Here is a 27,750-nt window from a genome sequence, read left to right as displayed (position 1 = left end):
GAAGAAGAGGGAAAGACGAAGGGATGTGGGTTTTAAGGGAGAGGGTAAGGAGTCATTCCAATCCCCGGGAGCAGAAAGACTTACCTTAGGGGGAAAAAAGGACAGGTATACACTCGCACACACACACACATATCCATCCGCACATACACAGACACAAGCAGACATTTGTAAAGGCAAAGAGTTTGGGCAGAGATCTCAGTCGAGGTGGAAGTACAGAGGCAAAGATGATGTTGAAAGACAGGTGAGGTATGAGCGGCGGCAACTTGAAATTAGTGGAGATTGAGGCCTGGCAGATAACGAGAAGAGAGGATATACTGAAGGGCAAGTTCCCATCTCCGGAGTTCTGACAGGTTGGTGTTAGTGGAAAGTATCCAGATAACCCGGACGGTATAACACTGTGCCAAGATGTGCTGGCAGTGCACCAAGGCATGTTTAGCCACAGGGCGATTCTCATTACCAACAAACACTGTCTGCCAGTGTCCATTCATGCGAATGGACAGTTTGTTGTTGATCATTCCCACATAGAAAGCTTCACAGTGTAGGCAGGTCAGTTGGTAAATCACGTGGGTGCTTTCACACGTGGCTCTGCCTTTGATCGTGTACACCTTCCAGGTTACAGGACTGGAGTAGGTGGTGGTGGTGCATGGGACAGGTTTTACACCGGGGGCAGTTACAAGGGTAGGAGCCAGAGGTTAGGGAAGATGGTTTGGGGATTTCATAGGGATGAACTAAGTGGTTACGAAGGTTAGGTGGACGGTGGAAAGACACTCTTGGTGGAGTGGGGAGGATTTCATGAAGGATGGATCTCATTTCAGGGCAGGATTTGAGGAAGTCGTATCCCTGATGGAGAGCCACATTCAGAGTCTGATCCAGTCCCGGAAAGTATCCTGTCACAAGTGGGACACTTTTGGGGTGGTTCTGTGGGAGGTTCTGGGTTTGAGGAGATGAGGAAGTGGCTCTGGTTATTTGCTTCTGTACCAGGTCAGGAGGGTAGTTGCGGGATGCGAAAGCTGTTTTCAGGTTGTTGGTGTAATGGTTCAGGGATTCCGGACTGGAGCATGGACAGGTAGACAATTTAAGAAAGTTCTTTATAGAACGAGCAGAAACTAGCAAAATACACAAAGCAATCACTCATATAAATACATCTGCTACACCACTGCAATTTCATAACCACTTCTACAACCCTCTAGATCACATAACATCAACAGACACGAAGAAAGTAAATTGGAAAAAGAAAACACTACATGGCAAGCACCCGTATCATCTAACACAGCCAAACATCGATCAAGACGCATCCAACACTTGGCTAAGAAAAGGCAATATATACAGTGAGACAGAAGTATTCATGATTGCAAAACAGGATCAAACAATAAACACCCGATATTACAGCAAGCACATTATTAAAGATCCCAATACCACAACAGATAAATGCAGACTTTGCAAACAACAAATAGAAACAGTAGATCACATCACAAGCGGATGTACAATACTAGCAAATACAGAATACCCCAGAAGACATGACAATGTAGCAAAAACAATACATCAACAACTTGCCATACAACATAAACTAATAAAACAACACGTTCCCACATACAAGTATGCACCACAAAATGTACTGGAGAATGATGAATACAAATTATACTGGAACAGAACCATTATAACAGATAAAACAACACCACATAACAAACCTGACATCATACTCACCAATAAAAAGAAGAAATTAACACAACTAATCGAAATATCCATACCCAATACAACAAATATACAAATGAAAACAGGAGAAAAAATTGAAAAATACATCCAACTGGCTGAGGAAGTCAAGAACATGTGGCATCAGATAAAGTTGACATTATACCAATTATACTATCAACTACAGGAGTCATACCACACAATGTCCACCAGCACATCAACGCAATACAGCTACATCCAAACTTGTATATAAATACAAAGATGAGGTGACTTACCGAACAAAAACGCTGGCAGGTCGATAGACACACAAACAAACACAAACATACACACAAAATTCAAGCTTTCGCAACAAATTGTTGCCTCATCAGGAAAGAGGGAAGGAGAGGGGAAGACGAAAGGAAGTGGGTTTTAAAGGAGAGGGTAAGGAGTCATTCCAATCCCGGGAGCGGAAAGACTTACCTTAGGGGGAAAAAAGGACAGGTATACACTGGCACACACGCACATATCCATCCACACATACAGACACAAGCAGACATATTTAAATATGTCTGCTTGTGTCTGTATGTGTGGATGGATATGTGCGTGTGTGCGAGTGTATACCTGTCCTTTTTTCCCCCTAAGGTAAGTCTTTCCGCTCCCGGGATTGGAATGACTCCTTACCCTCTCCTTTAAAACCCACTTCCTTTCGTCTTCCCCTCTCCTTCCCTCTTTCCTGATGAGGCAACAATTTGTTGCGAAAGCTTGAATTTTGTGTGTATGTTTGTGTTTGTTTGTGTGTCTATCGACCTGCCAGCGTTTTTGTTCGGTAAGTCACCTCATCTTTGTATTTATATATAATTTTTCCCACGTGGAATGTTTCCTTCCATTATATTGTACATCCAAACTTGTATATTCAAATACAGAAATCTGTAATTATTGATACATGTTCAATTACCCGAAAGTTCCTAAATGCAATGTAACATATACTGTACAGTTAAAAGGAAGTCACGCTTGATCAAGGTCCACGTCACTTTCCGTTTTTAACCAGACATAACGTCTGAGAAGGGAAAGAAATAATAATAATATCCCCACTTTGTCACTCCAAAGCCCTACAGAACAGAATAGTCACCTAGATCAGCAACAAGGAGAAAACATCTTCACCATTAAGATCACAATTAAAATGCTAGCAGGAAATAAGAAGGTGATCATGACAGACACATTTATAAGTAGTTACATAATGTAGAATAGAAACACAGAGTATTTTCATAAAAAACAGGAGTAAGACAAAAAGACTATCTTATCAATTCTGTGTAAGTGCAACTGGAAAAGGTAATTCAAAGGTGACAGAAATAAATGAGTTGACATGATCACAAACTATGATATGTTATCAAAAAGCTGGACTCAAAACTGAAAACCACTCTTTCACAAATGGTGTGTTTTCCACCCAAAAATAAAGTGCTCTGACCACACTAAATGAAGTTCTAGAGGAAGTAACAAGAAACACAAGGTTTCAAATTTCTTTTGAAAAAGATAGGAGTATATGAAAACACCTAAGTTTTAGTAGGAAGGTGAGATTCTCACCCCCCACCTCCCCAAAAAACATCAACGAGAAGGCAGCAATTTAAGAAAGAGCCAGAATTTGACTGTGCTAGGATACTTGCAAATCTAAATGCCTATCTCATCGAGCCAAATATGGAAGACACTACAGCACAGTTGTTACAGTTGAATTTTTATATGTAACAGTCACAATAACCAGAAAAGAACTATCAGAAGTAGGGGGGGGGGGTCTAAGGCTATTCTGAGGCCGAAAGAACAGTTTACATTTCAAACCCAGAAAGGATTACAAATAAGGTAATGACTTGTCAAGAGAGGGGGAGAGGAGGAGGGGGGGGGGGGGGGGGGGGGGGGGGAGAACAACACAACACGATTCTGTGTGTGAAGAAATGCATAAGAATCCAGGGAAGCATGGAATACATAAAGAACATGCAGGAAACAGAGTTTAAGATGAAAAATAGTGGGCATGGCGGATCTATCTGATGCAAATTGCTCATTTTTGAGTGGCAGAGCTGTAATGAAAGGCAAACTGTAATCAAAAGTCAAACCATAATCAAAGTGCCAATGAGACAAGTACAATTCTACTGTTTCTGTTCAACTGTCTCCACTTTGCTTGGTTCAAAGTAGTTTTAACAAGATCACCATACGAGAAATCCAGCAACAGACTGATATAGTAACGATCTTGAGGTTGAAGCTCTTCTATCTCTCTCTACTTACAAAATGATCTGTTTCTGGAGAGGGCCCACCTCGAACAAATCAATTTTTATTTTGTTTTGATCACGGCGTACCCTCTCCAAAAACAAGTCTAAACTGATAAAATATCATTTTTGGAAGGTGACTATTAACAGCCGTCAAGTAATGCATAAAAATGCAGCTGATCGTCAAAGACACATTATACTATATTAAAGCATCTTTGTAAATGATGTTTATTTGGGACAAAATTAATCACTTTTTAGATTTCCATCGTAGAGTCAATGCACAGCTTTAAAGTTCCAGCTATTTTCAGTGGTTCTCTCGGTTGTGCTAATCCTTCAAATACTACTAATAATATCTGAAGACATCAAATAGAGGCTGCAGAAATGTTTTCTCATGCACGAATTTCAATTTCACACTTTCAATTAACTACGATACATTTAAATTCCATTCTGCCATCTTTCATATGGAATATGATGTGGCTTTAATTGTGACTTAAAATTAGCTTCAGTGTATGTAGGTCATTCAAATACAGATGTATTTTTCACGCCCATCTAGATGCACATACTCAATCTTTTATTCTTATTGCATGCCTAATATTCCTCATTCACACTATGCTGTTAATGTGATCAGAGCTTAATTAAAAATTCCTTACTTCTTCTGTCACTTTTGCGCCAAAGTCTTCTTCCTCGTCGTCTGCATCCAGACTGTCATCATCATCGTCCTCATCGTCTCCTCCTTCCTCTTCCTCTTCCTCCTCATCTTCTTCATCTTCTAAGTCGTCTTCTGCCTCTTCTCCCTTTCCACTTTCTCCTTCCTCATCCTCACTGCTAGAAACATATAGTGGCATAAGTTGCTTTTCGACACTTACAATTCCACAAAACACTGAAAAATACAATTTCTATGTTATTAGAGTGTGAGTAGTAAGCTATTGTTAATAATAAGAATGATAATATTGTTCATATTACCTTAAATGGAAATTAAAGATCCCTATTGGAATCAGAAACTTTATAATGCTAAAAATCTTCAGTTTGCAAATATAGAAGAATCTTCCAAACAAACCAAATATAGACCTAGAAATTAATAAAACAATGAACATAAAATGAGAGCTCTAATATAATAACTAATATTCGTTTAAAATGAAATCAACGAGGTAAGTTATTGTTTTACTGGGAAAACAAAGTTAATCAGCCTTGCAAAAGGCTGAATTCTGAAACCAAAATAAAACAGGAACTTACTGTACATCTGATTGTTACACTAGTATTTACCTACAATAATGTAACAATTTTACGAAAGATTATGCAGGGAACAAATAGATGATGAAAGAACTTAAAAAAATAATAAAATGAAATGAAAAACTGTCCACGTCAATATCTGAAGTGTTTCTAAATGTGTTACGTCCATATTTTCTCAGAGTTTGTTAAAAAATGTGCACAAAAGCAAACTTTGCATTTCACCAACAGCAAAAAAAAATGACAGCACAAACTGTCTATTATTTGCAATCTTGCAGAGCTGGTAAATGGAGAAAGGAGGAGAAGATGGCAAAGATTAAAAGCACAGCTGACAACATCCTTGCTGTTCATTCTCAACAATGCACGCGTTCGCATATGCACACACCTATCTCTGAGGACGTACTCTGAATCTATATTCAATCACTTAAACACATTAATAACAAATCCATATGCTATTCACATATTTTGAGTCTGAACAGAAGGTGCAAGCTTATTACATGTCATTCGAAACCTACGTCAGTCATAAAACTCTTGCCAAGCTCTCAGACCTAGTTCCAGATATTTGTCCACAAGCGGCTGCCAACGCAGATAGAATAAACTCTTTTTTTTCTCCCCATTCAATAAGACTCGTAACATGGTACAAATTATTATGGTATTTTAAACACTAAAAGTCCAGACTAGCTGCAGTAAGTTAATTTTCTTTACAAGAACTGCTCTAGTGTCATTGCCATTCTCATGTTGCCTGTAGATACAACATGGGTGAGATTATCTGCATCTGTGGTGGTTGTCCATGTGGATAATTGTAAGTTGATATGTACTTCTAGTTTGATTTGACAGACATACTGCAGCTATAGTAAACTGTCATCCAATTCATGCATAACATGTAGTAAATATAAACATACGGTATCTATTTTGACACTTATTTGATGTTTCATTTCCTATAGTACGATTTTAAATGACAGATCATTTATTATGGTGCTACATGTTTAGAAAGTATAATTAGCTAAACAAAGATAATGTAATATTTCACTAATTGGATTTTGCTGTGAATTATATCTTTAGTAAAAATACGTTTTGTTGCCCATATTTACTAGCCCTTTTCATGTTCCAGTATGTCAAAGTTTTCCACATAATCTTTGTTGAAAGTCTGTGTGGTGTTTTAATAATTCATACGTTTACATATATCCAAATCTTGAAGTATGTTCATAGCGATTTACTTCAGTATTCTGTGTAGTGTATGTAATGCAGCTTCAATTTTGTTAGCCATGTGGTGATTACTTTTTAAATGTAAAGAGAATCTACACTGATAACTGTCACTGTTTCTGGTGTGTTCTTTGAATCTGTCAACTGATTTTGTGTATCTCCAGATTGGCATATTCTGAGATTCTGAATGCAGTTTTGTTAGAAGACTTATTAGTACAGAAGGCTAGTTATGTGTGTGTGGTTTTGAATAGTAGATTTATCTTCTTTGATATTTGTTTTACATAAACCGTATGTATATAAATTTTTCTTTATTTAACTGAGGTTTCTTTAGTTAGACATATGTCATCATGTACTGTATTTTTTATTTTTTTAAATATTTTTTTTACTATGTCCGAGTCAAAATCATTTTTGTGGGATATTTAACTGAGTATTTTAAGTTCTTTTTGTATTGTTGGTTTTTCTAATGGTAAAATAATTAGTCTATTGATCACAGAGTGGAAGTGTGCATGCTTTCATGATTTTGGATGAGAGAAGTTGGCATGTTTTCTATAACGGTCAGATATGTGATGGTGGTTGCTTTTGCCAATTTTGAGGTCAAGGTAGTTTAGTGAATTGTCTTTTTCTATTTCCATGGTAAATTTTATTCTGGAATGGAAGTTAAGTGTTTGGTGGATTTCTCAGATGTCTGTACGATTTCTATCAATTAGCATTTCTATAACAGTAAATTATTTTATTAATTACTGGTAATTTAGAGTTAAAACATTTTTCTTCCAGTATGTCAAAGTAGCAGATGTTGTGTCAGCTACAATGTTTCCCATAGCTACTCCACCTGCTTGGGTGTATATTTTGTCTTTGAACCCTAAATAATTCTGAGCTAATGTAAGTTTTACAAAGTCTATAATACTGCGGGTTCTTACGTATTAGACAGTGGCAGTGTACTACATATGCAATATGAACATCGAATCGAACTGCATGAAGTACCAATGTATAATTATTCAAATGGGCATCTATCACAGGTGCAGATAATATCACCAATGTTTTATCTGCAGGTTACTTGAGAATGGTACTAAAGCCGAAACAGCCATCTGAAAGAATATTAAACCTACTGCAGTTAGTCTGGACCTTTCCTTTACAAAACGTCGTTACATGTACTATGCTGCAGGCCCAATCTAATGAAAAATATTGGTGACGGTGTGATATGAAATAAGAGGGAATGTTTGCAATATTTATGCTCAAAAATTAAATTAGTAAAACTAATTGAAGGCATATAATCTTACAAATGAAATCTACAACACAAATTTATTCAGTCATACATCTATGTTCAAGTAACAGCAAAATCCAAACTGAAGGGACAATTAAGAATGCTTGAGCAACACTATCGATAAATCAAGGAATAAAGGACAAACTACAACGTAAAGTACTCTTGTACCAAGACCTGTACACAGTAGTCAACAAAGCAAAATTAGGGGGAAAAACTCGTGTCATCACAAATTTTTGTACAGTGGTAGGGGAGTATGTCATGAACAGCATACTGAAAATCTCCACCTGTGGCGTGTGAGTGCTGGGATGAAAGGGTGGGGTGCACACGTTTTCTTGAACAACTAGAAAATCGAGACTTCTAGTGAAAATGTTCTCCAGTACAAAATTAAACTACACTAAATTTCCTACAAAATGTTGTGGCTTCCTTACATGCTGTGCGGTTCTTTCGTGGCTACTGGAGTGAGGAACACATGTCGTGCATGAACAGAGAATTCCGAAATTAATTTATTCTACATCTAATATCAAATAGTAAAAATAATACATAACTTCGTTGCTGCATTTGAAGTGTCACATGCTAACAGATTTGAATGTAAACATACATATACATACAAAAGATTTATAAATCTGTCACTCTTTAATTTAATGTCTATTCAGACAATGCTGAGCCCCGGCCATTATGAAAGTTTGTAAAAGTTATTCAACTGGCAAACACACAAAAATGGCATCAGTGCATGAATGTTCAAACTTAATTACACCCACTACTGGAGCTCCGGAGAGGGGATGCTTGTGTCTCACTGGCAGTGGCATAATTGTAAGTGGCAGTGCCCTCGTGCCACAATGACAGCTGTAGGAAACACAGCAGCATAACTGGTGGCACATTATTTGAAAATGCAGCTGATGGAATGGAAGCCAATAGCACACAAAAAACACCCTATTCATTTTTCCTCTATAAAAACGAGTTTCCGTGCTGCAGGGTATGGAAAAAAAAGAAAAATACACACAAAAATTATTGACAATAGTATTTTAAGTGTAAAAAACTGGTGTTTAATGCAAACAAACTGAACTTAGAAATAACAGAAAATCTAAATTAGTTGTTATAAAATAATGCCTTATCTTGAATAAGTGCATTTCAGATATCAACAATTGTATCATCAGATCGAGTAACTGTCCACCAGTCATACACGTGTTACTGCATGGAACTGAAGAGTGAGCAGTTCTGGTGGTGAGGAAACAGACCTTTCACAGAAGAAAGCCACAACAGTTCTACAGGATAACTAACAATTTCCTTACTAAGAGTGCAGGATGATGAGATTTGTGCAGTTTCTCTTCATACACGTTGTATTATTAGTAACTAATATCTATATTCCATTTAGTGTTAACGCATTTTGTGGAAAATAAACTCTTCCTACAAGAGTCTGCACGCAATGCATTTTTTAAAAAGTAAACACTCTCCAAATGTTTCTGTGCATTGTATCGCCAGTGATTTAAAAGGTGTGCTGCAGAAGGATTGGTATGATTGTGAAAGAGTGTAGTTGTTTCCTGCAACATAGTGGTGGTGGTGGTGGTGGGGAGGGGGGGGGGGGGAGGGGGGAGAGAGAGAGAGAGAGAGAGAGAGAGAGAGAGAGAGAGAGAGAGAGAGAGAGAGAGAGAGAGAGCTACATTATAATTTAACAATAAACATTAATTTTGTACCATTAAAACACAACTTTTAATTATTTGCTATTTCTCCATTCCCTGAAATGCAGAAACTAAGTTCGCTAGGAAAAATGAATAAGGACTGTTTGTAGGAACCACAAAGTAGTTTAATTTTGTGCTGTGAAATATTTTCGTGTGAAGCTGCGGTTTTCATGTTATCCAAGAAAAACAGAAAAAGTGGCCTTTAAATGCTCCCCTACCCTAGGGTGCCCATTTCATTTTCATTGAAAAAGGGGACATTTGAAATAAATTAGAGAAAAGCCCGGGACAATGAAGAAAAAAAAAACGGGACATAAATATTGTATTGACTAAATTTGATACACATGCAAGTTTACCTTTACAATGTGCACTCAGATGATCCCAAATCACTTTTTACAATTATTCTACCACACTATCACCATACTTTTCACTTTTATGTATTTTATTATGAAGTGCATTATCGTTTGAAATTGTATCATAAAAGTCAGTACACGATACACCATTAAAGCGTGTTTTGACAATGAGCAAGGCGCTCACTGTTTCAACTTTCATTCGGTTTTAGACCACAAAGAGTTCACTAACGAAAACACACGTCCCACGGCAGCATTTGACCCAGGAATTGCCAGACAAAACTCCACCAAATGAATCAACTTTTTCATGTTAATGTTTTTACTTTTGAAATAAGCAAATTTTTTACACCACGTTGCACAAACACTTTCTTTGTCTCCTTCACTTTTTATGAAGTTCTGTGCACATGACAATTCATCGTATAGTTTGTCTTCATCAACAGGAAAATTTGGTACAATACTTTTAACAAAAACACAACAGTCCTGAATATCTTTCCACTGTAGCTGCTCCTTTTCAGTATTAACCCAGTCAAATGATTTAAAAGGTGTGAGAAAAATGGTAAACACCATTCTTTAATATACTCAATGCAAGAGTCATAGAAGATGTCAGCATAAATATGAAATTGTTCTACAGTAATTTCACCCTCTTCTTCCAGCTTTCTTAGAGTTTCATGTACAAAGGATGTGAGAAATCTTTCAGATTTTCTACATTGTAATTTGCCCAATAATTTGTTTATTTCTTGATAAACTTCCACTACTGTGATTTCTTGTTTCTCAATATATTTAATTGTTGTGGAGAAAGGATTTAGCTGGCTAACAAGAAAATGTAGAAGAACAATAGACACAGGGTTATCAAAGAATTGTTTAAGGATAACAGGACACTTATCAAGGGAAATGAAATATGATTTCAAAGCAGGAAATATCTCTACAATTCTTTCCAATGCTGGTAGCAGAGATAGTCACCTTGTCTTGCTGTGCCCAAGTACAGTTTTGTATTCAGTTTCAGTAAACTTACAGAACGACTTCAGAGATTCAACCCTTACTGTATATATATGGAAATGCTGGTAGATTTTGTTTACAATTAATTGGAAGTCGATGGGTAGGCAATCTGAGCCAGTTTGTAAGGAATTGTGCACCACATGTGCTGGACAGCTAACACCTACTATATTATTCACTGTGTTCTGTTGCAGTTTATAGAATAATTTTTTTTTTTCCTTTCCTCTGATTACCACCAAAATTGGTGTTAGTGTTGTCTGCAGAAACTGCAATCACCTTTCCCTCAAGATCATATTTCTTTAAAACCTCCAGCACATAATTCTGAAGTAAATCTGAAGTTTCTACAGCTAAATTAACCAATTCGAGCACTTTCACCGTGATGCCATTTTCAGGGTGAAAATACCTGATAAGGTGAGTAACCAAGTTCAAATCCATTTAATTTGATGTATCATCATTACAGAAATGAATCCAGCACTTTTCAGTTCATTTAAAACCTGCTGAGCTGCATAAGGTGCAATAACATTTGAAATGATTGCATTACTTTTTCTGCATCTACATGTGAATTTAGGATTGAAAAGTTTTTTTTAACAACTCCTGTAGTACAGTCCATTGACTTAAAGCTATGGTTATGCATTGCACTGTGGTATGCAAACAGATTCTTGTGCTGCCAACTGCCTATCCATTTCTGTTACTGATTTTAAGTTTACATAGTAGTCACTCACGCATGTATTTGCTCTTTTCGTTTGATCACTCATGTGAGGTTCCTTTGTCTTAATCTGATTCACAATGTCAGACTTACCACCAAGACCAATAGCAAATTTTGATCTGCACAACGTACATTCTACAGTTTCTCCACTACCAGTGATAAAAGGAAACTCTTTTTATATTGCTGTTAAAATTACACTGTCATGTTGGCATAATGAAACAGTGATTGCACAGTGCAAAACATTAGCAGTGTGGTGACGAAAGCCAGAGAGCAAGTATCAGTGGTGTAGAGTATCTCTGGACCGAAAGGACGGATTCAGTGTATCAATTTAGAAGAGAAGAATTGTCATTGTTATTTGTAACCCATAGTGCGCTTAAAATTACTTGCGATTTTTGACAGTTCGGTACATGTTTGGGGTATGCTGAAAGTCATCTCACACTTTCTAGTGTAAATAATTGCGCAGTTAATAGCAAGTCAAACGACCAGTAGCGTAAAATACTCTAGCCAAGCGGAATCATAATAAAACGGGGCATTTGAGCCTCACAAAAAAAACTTTCGGGACATTTTGGTAAAAAACAGGACTGTCCCGGGAAAAATGGGACGAATGGACACCCTAGCCTACCCCAATGTTCACACCTCACAGGTGGGGATTTTTAATATGTTGTTAATGACACTCACCCCTACCACTGCACAATACCCGCAATGAATTTTTTCTCCTATTGACCCTTTTCTGGTCTTCGTTGACTTGCCTACAGCACATCTACTCTTTAAGTAACAGTGTAACCCATTGGTGTTTGATTATATTACCAAATTTATAGTATATTACAAATTAATTATACACATAATGATAAATTTAATAGGATAATGCATACTCAACACTAAACAGAAATCTATGCAGGATTATCAGTCCTCTTTCCAATTTTATACATGGATGAAAGTATCACAAATACTGATTTCACAGACAATGAATCAAATCTACTTATTTCTAATAGCTAGAGCACAAGTTTTAACTGATATGGAAAACCTACCAATTAGAAATAACTCTAACAGTTATTGTAGTAAGCATCACAGAGAGGGGATTACGTAATGAGTAAAAACATAATAAATGACCAAAGTCATAAAACACTACTCTCTAAAGCTTAAATCAGAAATTACTAACATGCAATGCAACAGCAGTAAAATATGATGAAGGGAACAGCACTGTTATATTTAAACATAATGATTGCATAAATAAAGTCATGACTGTTTTTGAAACCACCAACATCACTGAACTGCCAAATAGCCCAACAAATAAATATGTAGCACAAATAAGGAAATGTATTAAACATTTTAATGCAATACTAAATGACTATGAAAAGAGAACACAGACTACAATGAAACCAGCATTAAGTGCTAAACAAAAAATACATAAGCCTTTAATTCCCATCTGCCCCATAGTGAACTGTATAAATTGTTCAACATACTTGGTAAGCAAAAAATTAAACAAATTATCAACAAATACACAAATAAGTAGCTTTGAAAAAAACCATAAAACATACAAATTCCACTTAATGGCAAATCTGTCTCAACACCACAAACTTAATATGCTAGTACACCAGTACAAGGAATGAGAGAGCGATTACAAAACACAATTTTTCATAATGCAGGAAAACATCTATCGAAGAACTCATGAAATTAAAGACCTTCTAAAAATTATCCAGTAAATGGATCTGAAATAGAAGCAAGGACCTGAACATAAAATGAAAGTTAGGAACGTATTTGTTGCTACCCAAACAGGGGACAGTAACAGAAATACTGGCATAGAGAAGCCCAAAGCACAACATAATGCTTGCTTGGTAATGTTGCTTGTTAGCAGACTGTGTGCTTATATTTATTCATGTTGCACTCTGCACTTCTGTGAGCCAATGTGCCAATTACTTTCGCTTATTCACAGAACTATCAGTACAATAACATCAGCTTTCAAGGTGGATCTCTTCCCCCTCCACCTTCCACACCTCAGTGTCCGCACAATCCGGTTCCTGGTATATTATGACAAATTATATTAGCGTTGCACTTTACAGTACTAATTTTCATCAGTACATATCCATTCCTGTATTCTTTTAATTTGGATGGCAGTCTTAATTTACCTGCCTATAATAGGCTTGACACAGGAGAAAATTCAGTTTTCTCTGAATTCAAGTAATTAATATGAGAGTGGTCAGTATCATCATTATCCTACAGCAACTTAGTTTTATAACATTTGACATGTCAATTTTATACCCATGAAGCTATCTTAAGGGTGAAGCACAATTTTAAAATTATTTCAGAAATATGCTGTTGCATTAATATCTCAATGTTTTATAACTGGTATCAGCTTTACACTCATTTGAGAGTTAAAAGAATGGAATTCCACAATTTCGAAAAAAACTATGTTTACATTGATAATTTACATTGCGTGTGAATATATGCTCTTTGTGGTGAGTATGGGGCCTTGCTGCCACAAGCTCAAATGCAGATGTACCTCTAATACTTATTTATTACCTATAACTTATGTCTAATATTATGGAATTGTTTTATACTTGACATTTTATTCATGTTGAACTATTTTATCTTGCTATACTGTACTTAGTTGTCTTATTTCTGGCTGTATATAATGGTTCATACTTAATGTGGTTTTACCACTGTTTTATGTCTGATTTTATATGATCATTTTCTAAATGAATATGTGGTTTCAGTACTGCTGCAGTTTCTTATATCACCATATTGTACAAAGCTGTCTGTAAAAATTTGTCTATGGATCTTTTTGTTGGCATTTTCAAAACTTTTTTTCATATTACTAGTGTCATCGAGGCATTCAAAATTTGTTGCGTCAGCAAACCATGTATGGAGTTGCACAGCAACGTATAGGGATATTTTTCTTTCCCTTACAAATTTTAACTTGAGTATCTTTTCATAGAGATTTATGTTGTATTTTAAATATGTATTTTGTAATTCTTGTTACCACAAGTGCAGTTAATCACTTAGTAAGAAACTGAAAAAAAGAGGAAAAATGAAAATATGTAAAATAAAGTTGCTGCTAGACGGCACAGCTCCTATCAACACCCCTTATCCTTGTCTTCCCAATACCTTCCACATTGTGATGTGTCAGTTAGGTGAATGTGGTTCAGCCCTGCACTAATTTACAAGATGTAAATAACTGGAATGAATAGGCATATGGTGTTGTAATTGATGTTATTGCATAGGTTAGTGGTATGATTATTTGTCATCAGTTATCTTTACAGTGGCACTGTTTCGTAATGTACAAAGTGCTGTGTCATCCGAACACGACACAACCAGGCCAAAAGCACCACAGACTCAAAAATGCAAGCTGGTCCCAGTGCCATAGAGACTCATGCCACGTACGCGAGTGGCATGTGTGGCACTGAGGATGAAGATATTGACTTTGCCTTGGCCAATTGCCATTTGAGTACAATCCGCCAATGACTGAACGACAACGGACAGAAGCCCACTCTGAAGACAGAAGAGCAGCTCTAGCCCACTTGGTTTTAGATCATCGCCCAGGGTTGACTTAAGACAGAGAACATCGTTTAGTGAATCCTTAGAAGTAAACAGACAGTAGCTGTAAATTGCATTTGCTATGTATTGTGAAGTTTACCTACGATTTTTTGCACTTAGCCACTGGGGGCAATTTTCATGTTACATTACAAAGGAGAGGTTTAGACTTCATTAGTCAACAAGTCACGAAGATAAGCAAACCTTTTGAACTCCTTTGTGTGACTGTTACTAATCTGTAAGAGTGTTGTAGAACCTTCGTTCTCCTATCCTGTTACCTGACCCTGGGTTGTAGCTGTGTAACAGTGGCAGAAAGAAACTGTCTTATCAGTGTACAGCACCAGAAACCATTTCACAACTCTCAAACTCTGCCTACCGTAACAACAGTGGCAACTCTGCCTCCACAGCAGTAGTAATGAGAGTTTACGAACCAAAGTACTTTGTATTGGTTTCTGTTTTTGAGGATAACTTGATAATGAGCTTAGCCTCAAAACTAGTCATGAAGTAATAAAGAAAAATGAGACACCAACTCTGCAATTTATAGCATAATCAGATATACAGAACCACTTTGACAAATTGCAATAATTTCTATATCGACTAAAATTTTAGTATCAAACTCAAAGAACATACCAGAAATAGTGACTTATCAATCTAGATTCATTTTATATCTAAAAAACAAACACCACACAACTGACAAAATTTAAACTGCATTACAAATACTACATAGAATACCAAAAGGATTCACTTTGATCATACTTTAATTGAAACGTGTGTGCAAACGAGACACTACCGACACGAATTACTAAAAGAACAAACAGACTTAACAAGGATCATGTGGAAAGCTTTATTGACATACTGGAACACAAAAAGGGCTAGTACATATAAACAACAAAACATACCCCAACTAAACATATGATTCATAGCAAAATCCAATGAGTAGAATATAACATTATCACTGTTTAGCTAATTATACTTTCCAAACAAGCAGCATAATAGTAAACAATCTGTCAAATAACAAATCATACTTTATAGTTATGAATCTATCAAGTAAGTGTCAAAATGTATTCCCTACTTTTATAATCACTACATGTCGTGTAATAATTACGACTTAGACGATGACAGTTTACTGTAGGTGCAATAGGGACGTCAAATCAAACTAGTTGCAAGTATCAATTATTCACATGGACAACAATGTTATGTGCTGATGTCACCAATGTTGTATTCACAGGTAATTTGAGAATGGCATTAATGTCAAAAATGTCAAAACAGTTGATGTAACTTACTGTTGCCAGTCTGAACCTTTCCTTTTCAGAACAAACCAGGTTCATCGCGAAACCCATCCATTACATGGGCATGTTCCAGCAGCCCAAGGTTGAGGTTCTTGAACATTCCCTAAAAACATTTCAGTATTGTAAACAGCAGCAGCTACAGCAAGAAAAAAACTGCTGATTTCTCAACTTGAGAATAACACTACCCGATCTCTCTTCAGAAACCCTCCCTCCGGGCATGTACAGAATTTTATCATGTGGAGGTCACTCAATCACATTTACTCTGGAGATGGAAGATCCAGAAGTAACCTCCAGAAATGGCAGCTCCCTGCAGAAATCACCACCATGACTGCAGAGAACCATACACCACGAAGCATCTAATGGATTGTCATCTTGCATCTCAAGCTTGCAAAGCCAAGTGCAATTCAAGTTGCACGATTTTGGTCGACAATAGTGTAACTCCGTCCTCCTCTCATTTCCTTTTAATGGTAATAAACACACATTGTATTTGTTTCCAGTTAAAATGAATGAAACAATACATAAAACAAGGGAAAGGCAACTACTTGCCTAAAGCTGACTGATATGAGGCACAGACACAAGTAACAAAATAGTGTTCTCTAGCTTTCCAGCTCTGGCTCTTGCTCTTTTTCTAGTAGAAAGTGCGCACACGCACACTGCCATTGTCTCCTTCACTCTTTCTATACCACAACTGTCCATCCCAATGCTGTTCTCTCCTCTATAACCATGTTCACATACCAAAACGTTGAGGAAAATTTTTGAAAGTGCTGAAGAAGGTAGAATGAGACAGATGGTACCCAACTTTTCAGAGACTTAATAAAGATGAGCATTTTCCCACTGGTTCCTGTATTCTCCCTGCTACAGCAGAGCATGTCACTCACATTGAAAATAACTTTAAGAACCCATAAAAGTTTGATAGTTAAGTGAAATTTAAATAACGCTAACACTGTAGAATTTAACACCTCAGATCAGATTTTATATGCACAAAAACTTTCCAAATGCTTCCGTATCACAACATGGGGTTCACAAAACCTTCTGATGATAATAGAGGCACTTCACAGTGTATTTTCCCTGGGTTACATCAATTTATATTTTATAGGAGGAGGAGGAGGAGGAGGAGGAGGAGGAGGGGGGAAGAACAGGGGATGTGAATCAGGAGGAGGTGATATGGCACAGGGTGTGGAAACAGTAAGGTACCTCAGGTTGAGGTCGGAATGATTCAGGGAGTGGAGAATGTGTTAAGGATGACTCGCATTTGTGTAGTTCAGAAAAGCTAGTGATGAAAGGGAGGACCAAAACGGCTCCAGTTATGATGCAGCCACTGAAATCTTTTCAATCTTCCCCCATCTTCCTGCCCCATAGCCTCCCTACACTGTGCCTGGTAGCTTTGTCCTGCTACCACCTAGCTCACACTGCCCCCATCAAGCAGCACAACCCCCCCCCCCCCCCCTACCCTCCCACCCCTTTCCTGCTATCCCAGCCGCCACTCCAGATTGCTGCTTTCAATTCAACACAATTGCAATCTGCCCTGATCAGCTGGAGATAGCAGTCATGTGGTGTCCTTGCTTATGTGAAGGTTTGTGCATTTTCTTTTCTGAAGAAGGCTTTGACCAAAAGCTCAATGTGTAAATCTTTTCACTGTGGCTGCCTGCAACTCTAAATGTCATCTTTACAGAGAGTAACCGTCTCTTCTATTCGTAATAATGCTGTAATTTACAATGAGTGGGATTGTCAGTGTCATCTGTATTCTGCCTTTTTTCTCTAATCTGCCACTAAAACTGACTGCAATGAACTGTTTCTCTATTTACAAGGTATGTGAGAAAAGTAATGACAATTTTTTTGAAATTTTTCTTATAACATTTTCCCCTTCAATATAGTTCCCTTCAACAGCTATACGCCAATGGAATCATCGTTCCCAGTCTTCGTAGCAGCGCTGAAAGGCTTCAACCGGTAGAGCCTTTAGCATATCAGTCACATTTTTTTGAATGTTCTCCAGAGTCCCAAAATGACATCCTTTTAAGACATTTTTCAATTTCAGGAAAAGAGAAAAGTCACAAGGACTTAGATCAGGCACACAGGGGAGCTGTGGAACAACACAAATAAATGCCTTTTGAGGTCAAAAATTCTGTGATGGAAATGGCCGTGTGACATGGGGCGTTGTCATGATGCAGCATCCACTTGTCTGCAATTTCGAGCCCCACTCAATTCACCCTATTCCTGAGCATTTCCAAGACATACACTCCTGGAAATGGAAAAAAGAACACATTGACACCGGTGTGTCAGACCCACCATACTTGCTCTGGACACTGCGAGAGGGCTGTACAAGCAATGATCACACGCACGGCACAGCGGACACACCAGGAACCGCGGTGTTGGCCGTCGAATGGCGCTAGCTGCGCAGCATTTGTGCACCGCCGCCGTCAGTGTCAGCCAGTTTGCCGTGGCATACGGAGCTCCATCGCAGTCTTTAACACTGGTAGCATGCCGCGACAGCGTGGACGTGAACCGTATGTGCAGTTGACGGACTTTGAGCGAGGGCGTATAGTGGGCATGCGGGAGGCCGGGTGGACGTACCGCCGAATTGCTCAACACGTGGGGCGTGAGGTCTCCACAGTACATCGATGTTGTCGCCAGTGGTCGGCGGAAGGTGCACGTGCCCGTCGACCTGGGACCGGACCGCAGCGACGCACGGATGCACGCCAAGACCGTAGGATCCTACGCAGTGCCGTAGGGGACCGCACCGCCCCTTCCCAGCAAATTAGGGACACTGTTGCTCCTGGGGTATCGGCGAGGACCATTCGCAACCGTCTCCATGAAGCTGGGCTACGGTCTCGCACACCATTAGGCCGTCTTCCGCTCACGCCCCAACATCGTGCAGCCCGCCTCCAGTGGTGTCGCGACAGGCGTGAATGGAGGGACGAATGGAGACGTGTCGTCTTCAGCGATGAGAGTCGCTTCTGCCTTGGTGCCAATGATGGTCGTATGCGTGTTTGGCGCCGTGCAGGTGAGCGCCACAATCAGGACTGCATACGACCGAGGCACACAGGGCCAACACCCGGCATCATGGTGTGGGGAGCGATCTCCTACACTGGCCGTACACCACTGGTGATCGTCGAGGGGACACTGAATAGTGCACAGTACATCCAAACAGTCATCGAACCCATCGTTCTACCATTCCTAGACCGGCAAGGGAACTTGCTGTTCCAACAGGACAATGCACGTCCGCATGTATCCTGTGCCACCCAACGTGCTCTAGAAGGTGTAAGTCAACTACCCTGGCCAGCAAGATCTCCGGATCTGTCCCCCATTGAGCATGTTTGGGACTGGATGAAGCGTCGTCTCACGCGGTCTGCACGTCCAGCACGAACGCTGGTCCAACTGAGGCGCCAGGTGGAAATGGCATGGCAAGCCGTTCCACAGGACTACATCCAGCATCTCTACGATCATCTCCATGGGAGAACAGCAGCCTGCATTGCTGCGAAAGGTGGATATACACTGTACTAGTGCCGACATTGTGCATGCTCTGTTGCCTGTGTCTATGTGCCTGTGGTTCTGTCAGTGTGATCATGTGATGTATCTGACCCCAGGAATGTGTCAATAAAGTTTCCCCTTCCTGGGACAATGAATTCACGGTGTTCTTATTTCAATTTCCAGGAGTGTATTTATAAAGACTTGGCTAACAGTTTGTCCTGGAGGAACAAATTCTTTATGAACAATATCCCTATTGTCAAAAAAGCAAACCAACACTGTTTTGATTTTTCATTTGCTCATTCGAGCTTTTTTCGATCAAGGAGATGTCTCAATGTGCCACTGCTCACTTACCATCGGTTGCAAGATCGTATTAAGAAATTCAAGATTCTTCATCTGTGATCACACAACTGAACCATTCAGCATTATTGGCTACCCTCTCAAAAGATCAACACATGTGGCTTCGATTGCCTTCTGCTCAGTTGTGAGGTTTGCTGGTACCATTTTGGTACAAGCCTTTGGCTTGTGGAAATCTCCAGTGAAAATTTGATGTATGGTGAAAGTGTTTAACAGGTTACCTATCATCTTTATCATTAGAGTGTGCACTGAATACCATGTCCGGTAGATGCGTAGTTGGTAGGGTATGTGTGGGGAGAGCAGAAGTGGTTGGGGTTGTGGGCAGGTACAATAGAGGAAATGCTGAGTGCTGGAGGCGAAGTGATGTTCTAAACTGAAGCCTACGCTTACTTTTTTTTTGTAAATATTAAATGGAGCCCCACTACACCCATACTTGCATGGTGGCCATTCAAAAGGATTTAGTGTCACCTCTGCTTTGGTTATTATCTACAAGAAATTCCAGTAAAAATGCAACAAAAGTAGCAATTTATTTTCATCTGGTCTTTTAACCATTTATAACTTTCAGAGAAGTGTCACGAATGGTGAATTTTGAGTAAGACATGGATTTCTCTTGTTGTCATATTAAAATTTGCTTCTTTTGCTAAAACACAGCAGACTTTACTCAGTGCCATTACATTAACATGTTATGCAGATGGAACTGCACGGCATGATCACAAATGGTCTGCTACATCAGATCAGTTTTCTCGATGTTGGTGACAAAGACCTCCACCAAAGTCTAAAGAGAACTTCAATATGTCAGCAAAATTTTGTACACAGCAACATATTATGTAATATGCACCAAACAGCGGCCCCTGTTTTTCATTGTAAACTTTTTCAAATTTGACAGAGTATCTTACTTGCATGCAAGTTATCACAATAACATGAGTGTTAACGAAATGATGGGCACATCAGCACACAGATGACATACAAAGCTATAAGTAATGCAAAAATGAAAGTCTTTTACTGAATAGTTTCTGTAAAATCATTTGAGAAAGACTGCATGGCACATGCCTCGGCTCTTGTCATTGCTGACTGAAAGGGGAGGGCCAAACACTTTCTGCCTCCCCTCCGGAACAAAAAATTGAACTTTCCAAACACTTTGGCTAAAAACTGGACACTGCCCACCACCCACCCAATCCTACATGGGATCTAAATGCTGATGTGATCTCACAAGGGCGTACACACGTTCAACATTTTAAGTTGAAGATCTCCTTGAGGGAAGTTAATATTCAACACGTCTCACAGCCTTCACAGAAATGATTTGTGCCAGTGAAAAACTCGTGCTCTTGATAACTCACTGATGGCACTCTCAAAAATCACATGATGGCTGTAAGGAACAAACTCAGACTGAACATCTAGAAGGGATGAACACACTGGTCTACACAAGGAGAACAACAGTCTTTTCACTTTTCTTACTTTTCTTGTATATCTCATATTTTGATTGTTTTCTCTCACTTAAGGATGTTAATCCTAGAAGTATGGTGAAAGGGGACACAGCTCTAACTTCTTCTTTGATATTAGCTGTTCTCTCACTTCCAATGTACTTGTTACTTTGTTCAGTTTCTAATGTCCGTCCCCAGTAGCTGAGTGGTCAGCATGACAGAATGTCAATCCTAAGGGCCCAGGTTCAGTTCCCGGCTGGGTCGGAGATTTTCTCCGCTCAGGGACTGGGTGATGCGTTGTCCTAATCATCATAATTTCACCCCCTTTGGAGCGCAAGTCGCCAAAGTGGCGTCAAATCAAAAGACTTGCACCAGGCGAACGGTCTACCTGACGGGAGGCCCTAGTCACACGACATTTACATTTTTACTGTTTCTAATGTAGTTTCCAGGTGAAATGCCATCTTTCCAGTTTCAAACAGAAAGAAACACTAGTTTGCAATCTACCATACTGAACATCCATACATTTTATAAATTACCTATAAAGCAACAAAAATAAGCCTGTCTGCTTCTAGTTTCTCTATACAATATTATAAGAAACACTAAATTACTTTACTATTTCAATCTACACGTTCAAGAGACTATTCTGGCAGCCACAGAGAGAGAAAGGTGTAACAAAACTGAAGATTGTAGCACATGTTGGGACAAATCATTTCTGTCTGTCAGGGGTCTCAGGTCATACTTTGATCACTGCATGGTGTTTCAACAAAGCTTACAATATAGAATAGATAGTGGTCCCCTGGTTCTGAGTGGAGTGGTAGGGTTGAACCAGAGTCTGCAAAGATTTTTTGATAAGCTAAGCTGTGACTTCCTACTAGACTAGTGCCATAGGATTGGTAACGGATGGGCCCCCTGAATGGATCAAGTGTGTGCGTCACACACCAGAGGCTGCTATTCAGGTGCATTTTTTAAGATTAGGCAACTCTCCATTCAGTTCAAGTAATGACAGCTGTAAAGTATCAGTGCAAGACTGAAAGAAATATCCCTTCCGCCACTTACCAACTGCTGAAGCTTTTGCAATGAAGTTGTGAGAGTTTTTTTTTTTTTTTAATATCGAAAAAATAGACTAACGAAAAATGGAGCTGAAGTTGCATGTGGGAGTGTTTGGACAAGTTTCAATATCAGGGATGGGGATAAAATTGTAATTGGATCCTTGTACTGAACACCATACTCACCTCCTGGTGTAACCAGGAAACTTAGCGAAAACAGCAGTTTGCTTGTACATAAGGTCTCCTCTCATACAGTAATCATCAATGGAGACTATAGTTCAATTCTTTTATCTTGGCGGCTCGCGCATGCCCGCTTAGACGCGGGAGATCGCTGCGTTGCCAGCTGCACACGACGCACGCGCCAAGAGAAGCAGCGCCATAATGGCATAGTTCGCAAGCTTACGTTTAGGGGGGAGCGCGCTGTTCATGAAGTAAAGCCACCACGGCCGCATTAACCCTTTCGCTGCTACAAAGACGTGCTCCCTGCATTCCGCACTGTGGGCGATTTTGACACTGCACTGCTCGCCTGTGCAGACACATTGTGTTCCGACTGCTTTTTATCATTCGATTCCACAAAAACTATTTGGCTCAAAAATTAGATTTTTACCTATCTTCTTGACTGATACCTTCCCCCCATAAATGACTTAATTTTGTTTCGATGTTCAATGCAGTTATTATGCAGCATTAAATATAGTAAACCTTTGCACGAAATTTTGAAGAGTTTGCAGAGGTAAAAGCCCATAGCGTATACTTTCCGTATGGTCGATTTTAGTTGCCACAATGTTGAGAATGAAATGTGGAGAAGATACCTATATATTTCATTTAATTTAAGTACCACATAAGTGTCGTATGTAATATTGAGAAATATTCCACCTTTCGCGACTGTAACAAAAGTTTTACTTACACTGGGCACGTTTGGCTTTATTTTAAAGCACTTCAATCAATCAAAAGGAAGTAGACAAAATACATTAAACAAAACTGTGGACTTACAAAAACATTAGGACTTGAATATACCGTCTGTCAGTGAAGTGCTCAGAGCTATGTCAAATATAATTTTGTGTGTGGCACACACAAACAGCATTTATTTGCTAAAACATTGATGAGCCAACACAAACGTTGAATCTTGTGCTACCGCAGCACAAAACTACGAAAGGTGACTTGGCAATGGAGGACACAAAATACAGTTCTCTTATGATGCTTCAAAAGAGAGAAACGCGTCTGGTCTAAATAAGTCGCTTATTACAGTTGCAGAAGAGGGATATATTTCAATACCATTGGTAAAACTGCGACTGTGGAACAAAAACAAAAACAAGAAATAGAACATGAATACCATTCTGTATGTGCCATACCTTTCACCGATGGAAGTGCTTTAAAATAAAGCCAAACGCGCCCTGTGTAAATAAAACTTTTATTACAGTCGCGAAAGACGGAATATTTCTCAATATTACATACGACACCTACGTGGTACTTAAATTAAATGAGATATTGTTATACAGTGAATATTATATGAAATTTAGGTATATTGACCACATTTCATTCTCAACATTGTGGCAACTAAAATCAACCATACGGAAAGTATACGCTATGGACTTTTACCTCTGCAAACTCTTCAAAATTTCGTGAAATGGTTTACTACATTTAATGCTGCACATCAAAACAAAATTAAGTCATTTATGGGGGGAAGGTATAAGTCAAGACGACGTGTAAAAATCAAATTTTTTGGCCAAATAGTTTTTGCGAAATCGAATGATAAGTGTGTCAAAGCAGTGGGAACACCATGTGTCTGCACAGGCGAGCAGTGCAGTGAAGACAAAATCGCACACAGCGCGGAATGTGGGGAGCACGTGTCTCAGTAGCGAAAAAGTTAATGAAGAGGCAAAGCACTAGAAATTTCATTCAAACGAATAAAATTCGCGAAGTAAGGCACTCCAATATTGTTTTTATATAAAGAAAATATTAAGCACCGCACAAGGTTTGAATTCATAACCTTTCACTTGGCAGCCCAACACCTTAACCGTTCCGCTACCTCAGCTCATGGAACAGTATAACTCCATAAGGATTGTAACACCTCATGCAACTACTTATAAACACTGTTGGTATGACTATGAATTACTCACGCTTCGTCGAATTACAATAGGAAATAAACAATTACCACTGTTCTTTAATGCGAAAAAGCAGTTCGTGAGATTGAAACAAACACCTTTCCTTGCTATCGCCTGAATTAGGAGTCTTATTGCTTGTTTGGTTTAATTAATTAATAGAATATGAAGCAATTGGTATAAAGAATGATTTTTCCAAACTTTCTATAAAAGAAAGTCTGCTATCAAGACATTGCTTTTGTTCTATTACTTCATTTATGACTGAACGTTTCTAAAACTGAAGACACTAGTCTGTGCTCTGCACTGCAGTCGAGATCTGGCAACGTCGTTCTCTGTTCATTGGCTGACTGTTTTGCGACGTCAGATGCGCAGAACGAACCTAAACTCGGCCGCCAAGATATATGACGCGCACTTTAATCATCTAACAATCAACTGAAGGAAATCACAGTTTTGTTTAGTGGTTGGTGTGATAAGACATCCTGTGAAACATTACTAAATGCCTTCTCTGAAAACTACTTAGAACAGGTAATTCAGAACCCCGTTCATGATTGAAATACATTAGATCTAATGGCAACAAACAGACCTGATATCTTTGTGGATGTCCACACTGACACTGGTGCCAGTGAGCATGAGACAGCTGAAACAACAATGATTACCAAAGTACAAAGGGTAACTATGTTCACTAAGATAGGTAAAAAAGTAACACTGTCTTATTTTAATGAGGAACTTCAATCTTTCAGCACAGGACAGGGGCATGTAGAGGAACTACGGCTAAAGTTTAAAAGAATAGCTGACCATGCACTGGATTGATATGTGCCCAGGAGCACAGTCCACGATGGAGGGATTGGTTGTTGGAGTTAAAGGGACCACACTGCAGGATTATCTGTCCCTTCACCCTCTATGTATCGAACCAGGAATAATCCTCAGAAGGATACAAAAGACAAATCCTGGGAACCAAAATTGTAAGCAAGATACAATAAGATAACAGAAAATCAAGGGGAAGTAGGAGGGGAGGGAGAGGAAGTAAGGTTGGCAAGCTACTATGCCCAGGATGTAGTTGAGAAGTCCCCAGAGCATGGTACGTAGTGGGAGCCACACCCTCTGCATCGCACCAGCACTGCTTAACCACCCATTAAGCCAAGAAAATTAGCAGTACCGAGTTCATAAAATTTTATGAGACTAAACACTAAAAACAGCAAACATAAAAGAATAAGGAGAAACAAAGGTGGGAAGGGTAGGGCCAGACCAGACCACCGACAAAGGTCGCTGTGTGCCCTTGGGCCAGAGTAGGCGAGGTGTGCTCCTCCAACTCCTAAGGCGGTCAGTGAAACCAAGGCAGCCCATCTCACAGACAAGTAAAAACCACCATCACGGGTGAAACATAAAACCGGGCAACTCACTTTGGTGTTGTCTGCTAGCACCAGATGTAGCATGCCAGGAAGGTTGAGAGATCATTGCAAAGCGGACAAATTTGGGCAATATTTTAGGATGTTGGCTACCACCAGGCACGCACCACATAGGCAGTAAGTTGGGTCCTCAAATCAGAGAATGGGGCCAAGGGTCAGCCACATCTTGCCCAGGCATAGCCGACAAAGGACAGTGGATTCCCTGTGAGAAGTATGAAGGTATGACTGCCACGTGGTCTTGGTCTCATTGCCCTCAGGGACCCTCTTTTCCAGAAATGGCACCTTGGTAGCCAACTTTGCCAAGTGATCAGGATGTTCACTCCCTGAATCCCCGACATGTTCAAGGGTCCAAACAAAGACAGCTGGCTGTTCATTATGATGGAGGTCAGAAAGAAGATCCTGTATAGTCATGACTAATGGGGTGAGGTAGGTAGCACTGGTCTAGAGCCTAAAGGCTGCTCAGGGAGTCCCTGCAGATTAGAAGAATCTCGCTGGTGCAAGTACAAGCACAGCTACGGGCTCATTTGATGAGCCATCAATTCAGCAGTGAAGACTCTGCATCCATTCGACAGGGAGCATAGTTCACAGCACCTTGCATGTGTGTACACAAAACCCCTTCCAAATCCAAAAATGCATTGAGGCAGCCAGGAACAGGTGGTTAAACACCATGGTGTGAACAGAATTGTTCGGACCAAAGGATAAATCAAGACTTATCTGAGGTCTGGGTACATGCTATGAGGACATACAAGATTGCTCCCCGACAAGAGGCAATACTGGAGGGAGTTTCGAGTTCAGAGCAGACACACTGTAGTGTAACTGCAATTGTGACCTCACTTCCGAGCCTCTGTCGTGGGAGACGGACCTCCCTACTAGGGAAAAGAACATGGTAGTTTGGATGCTCAGGGGAGCTACAAATATGTATAGCATAACTGAGTATGCTGTTGTTTGTGCCTGATCATAGTGGAGACCCCAGCCTCCTCAAGTAGGCTGTTCTCAGAGCTAGTTCAAAAGGCTTCTGTTGCAAGTCGGACCTCACAGTGACGAATCAGGTCCGGTGACCGCAATGCTGAAGGCAATGTCGAACCATATGACAGACTCCCACAATCAAGACAGGACAAGATCAGGGCTTTGCAAGGCTGCAGAAGGGTAGTGCAATTTGCACCACAGCTAGTGTTACTTCAGCAGTGAAGTGTATTCAGGTGTAGCCAGCACCTTTGCATGTTTGGCAAACATGGAGAAGCCATGTCAGCCAGGCACACAAGACCAGTCTCAAAAAGCAATAAGTCTCCCCCCTCCCCCCAATTGAGTACTGTTCTGGTAGCAGATGAACATTACGATATTGACAGAAGCATGAAGCACATCTTGCAGCTGAAAACTGAAAGCTGTGGGTGTGGGCCCATGACTGCACCTTTTAAATGGTGTCCTACAGTCTGCGTTCAGCAACACCCAAGCTATACAAGCAGTACTAAAAGCAAAAATCATCGGCATACAGGGAGTGCGATACTGAAGACCACACAGCTGCTGCTGCCAGACCATTGATGGCCATTAGAAAGAGAGAGAGAGACATTTAATAGTAAGCCCTGAGGGATCCCATTCTCTTGGATCAGATTAGATTAGATTCAGTTTTTGGTCCACAGACACAAAACTGAGATTATTCTCATGGGTGTGGGACATGTCAAAGTATTACATAAAAACATAGAACATCTGAATATAATACTCACTTCCCTGATCATTAGTCAGGAGAGTGTCAAGGCATGTGAATACACTGAACCGGAACTGCTAATATTTACAGAATGAAACATA

The 27,750-nt window shown here is 39.5% G+C and overlaps 1 protein-coding gene across 4 annotated transcripts in view; it reads right to left on the bottom strand.

Moving 5' to 3' along the window:
* The window catches only part of LOC124798521 (probable protein phosphatase CG10417), a 96,063-nt gene that overhangs the window by 16,114 nt on the left and 52,199 nt on the right, over positions 1–27,750 (bottom strand). Inside the window, exons 4-5 of one of the 4 annotated variants that reach the window (XM_047261970.1) lie at positions 4,884–4,988; positions 4,571–4,745 (exon numbers count right to left, since the gene is read on the bottom strand). In XM_047261970.1, the coding sequence (XP_047117926.1) occupies positions 4,571–4,745; positions 4,884–4,988 (280 nt within the window). The remainder of the gene's footprint in view (positions 1–4,570; positions 4,746–4,883; positions 4,989–27,750) is intronic. The other 3 variants (XM_047261977.1, XM_047261985.1, XM_047261992.1) reach the window with 3 other exon arrangements.

Source organism: Schistocerca piceifrons, chromosome 1 (assembly GCF_021461385.2).
Source record: "Schistocerca piceifrons isolate TAMUIC-IGC-003096 chromosome 1, iqSchPice1.1, whole genome shotgun sequence".
Taxonomy (NCBI): Eukaryota; Metazoa; Arthropoda; class Insecta; order Orthoptera; family Acrididae; genus Schistocerca; species Schistocerca piceifrons.
The sequence above is the reverse complement of the archived record's forward strand: the minus strand, read 5'-3'. Positions and strand labels throughout refer to the sequence as shown.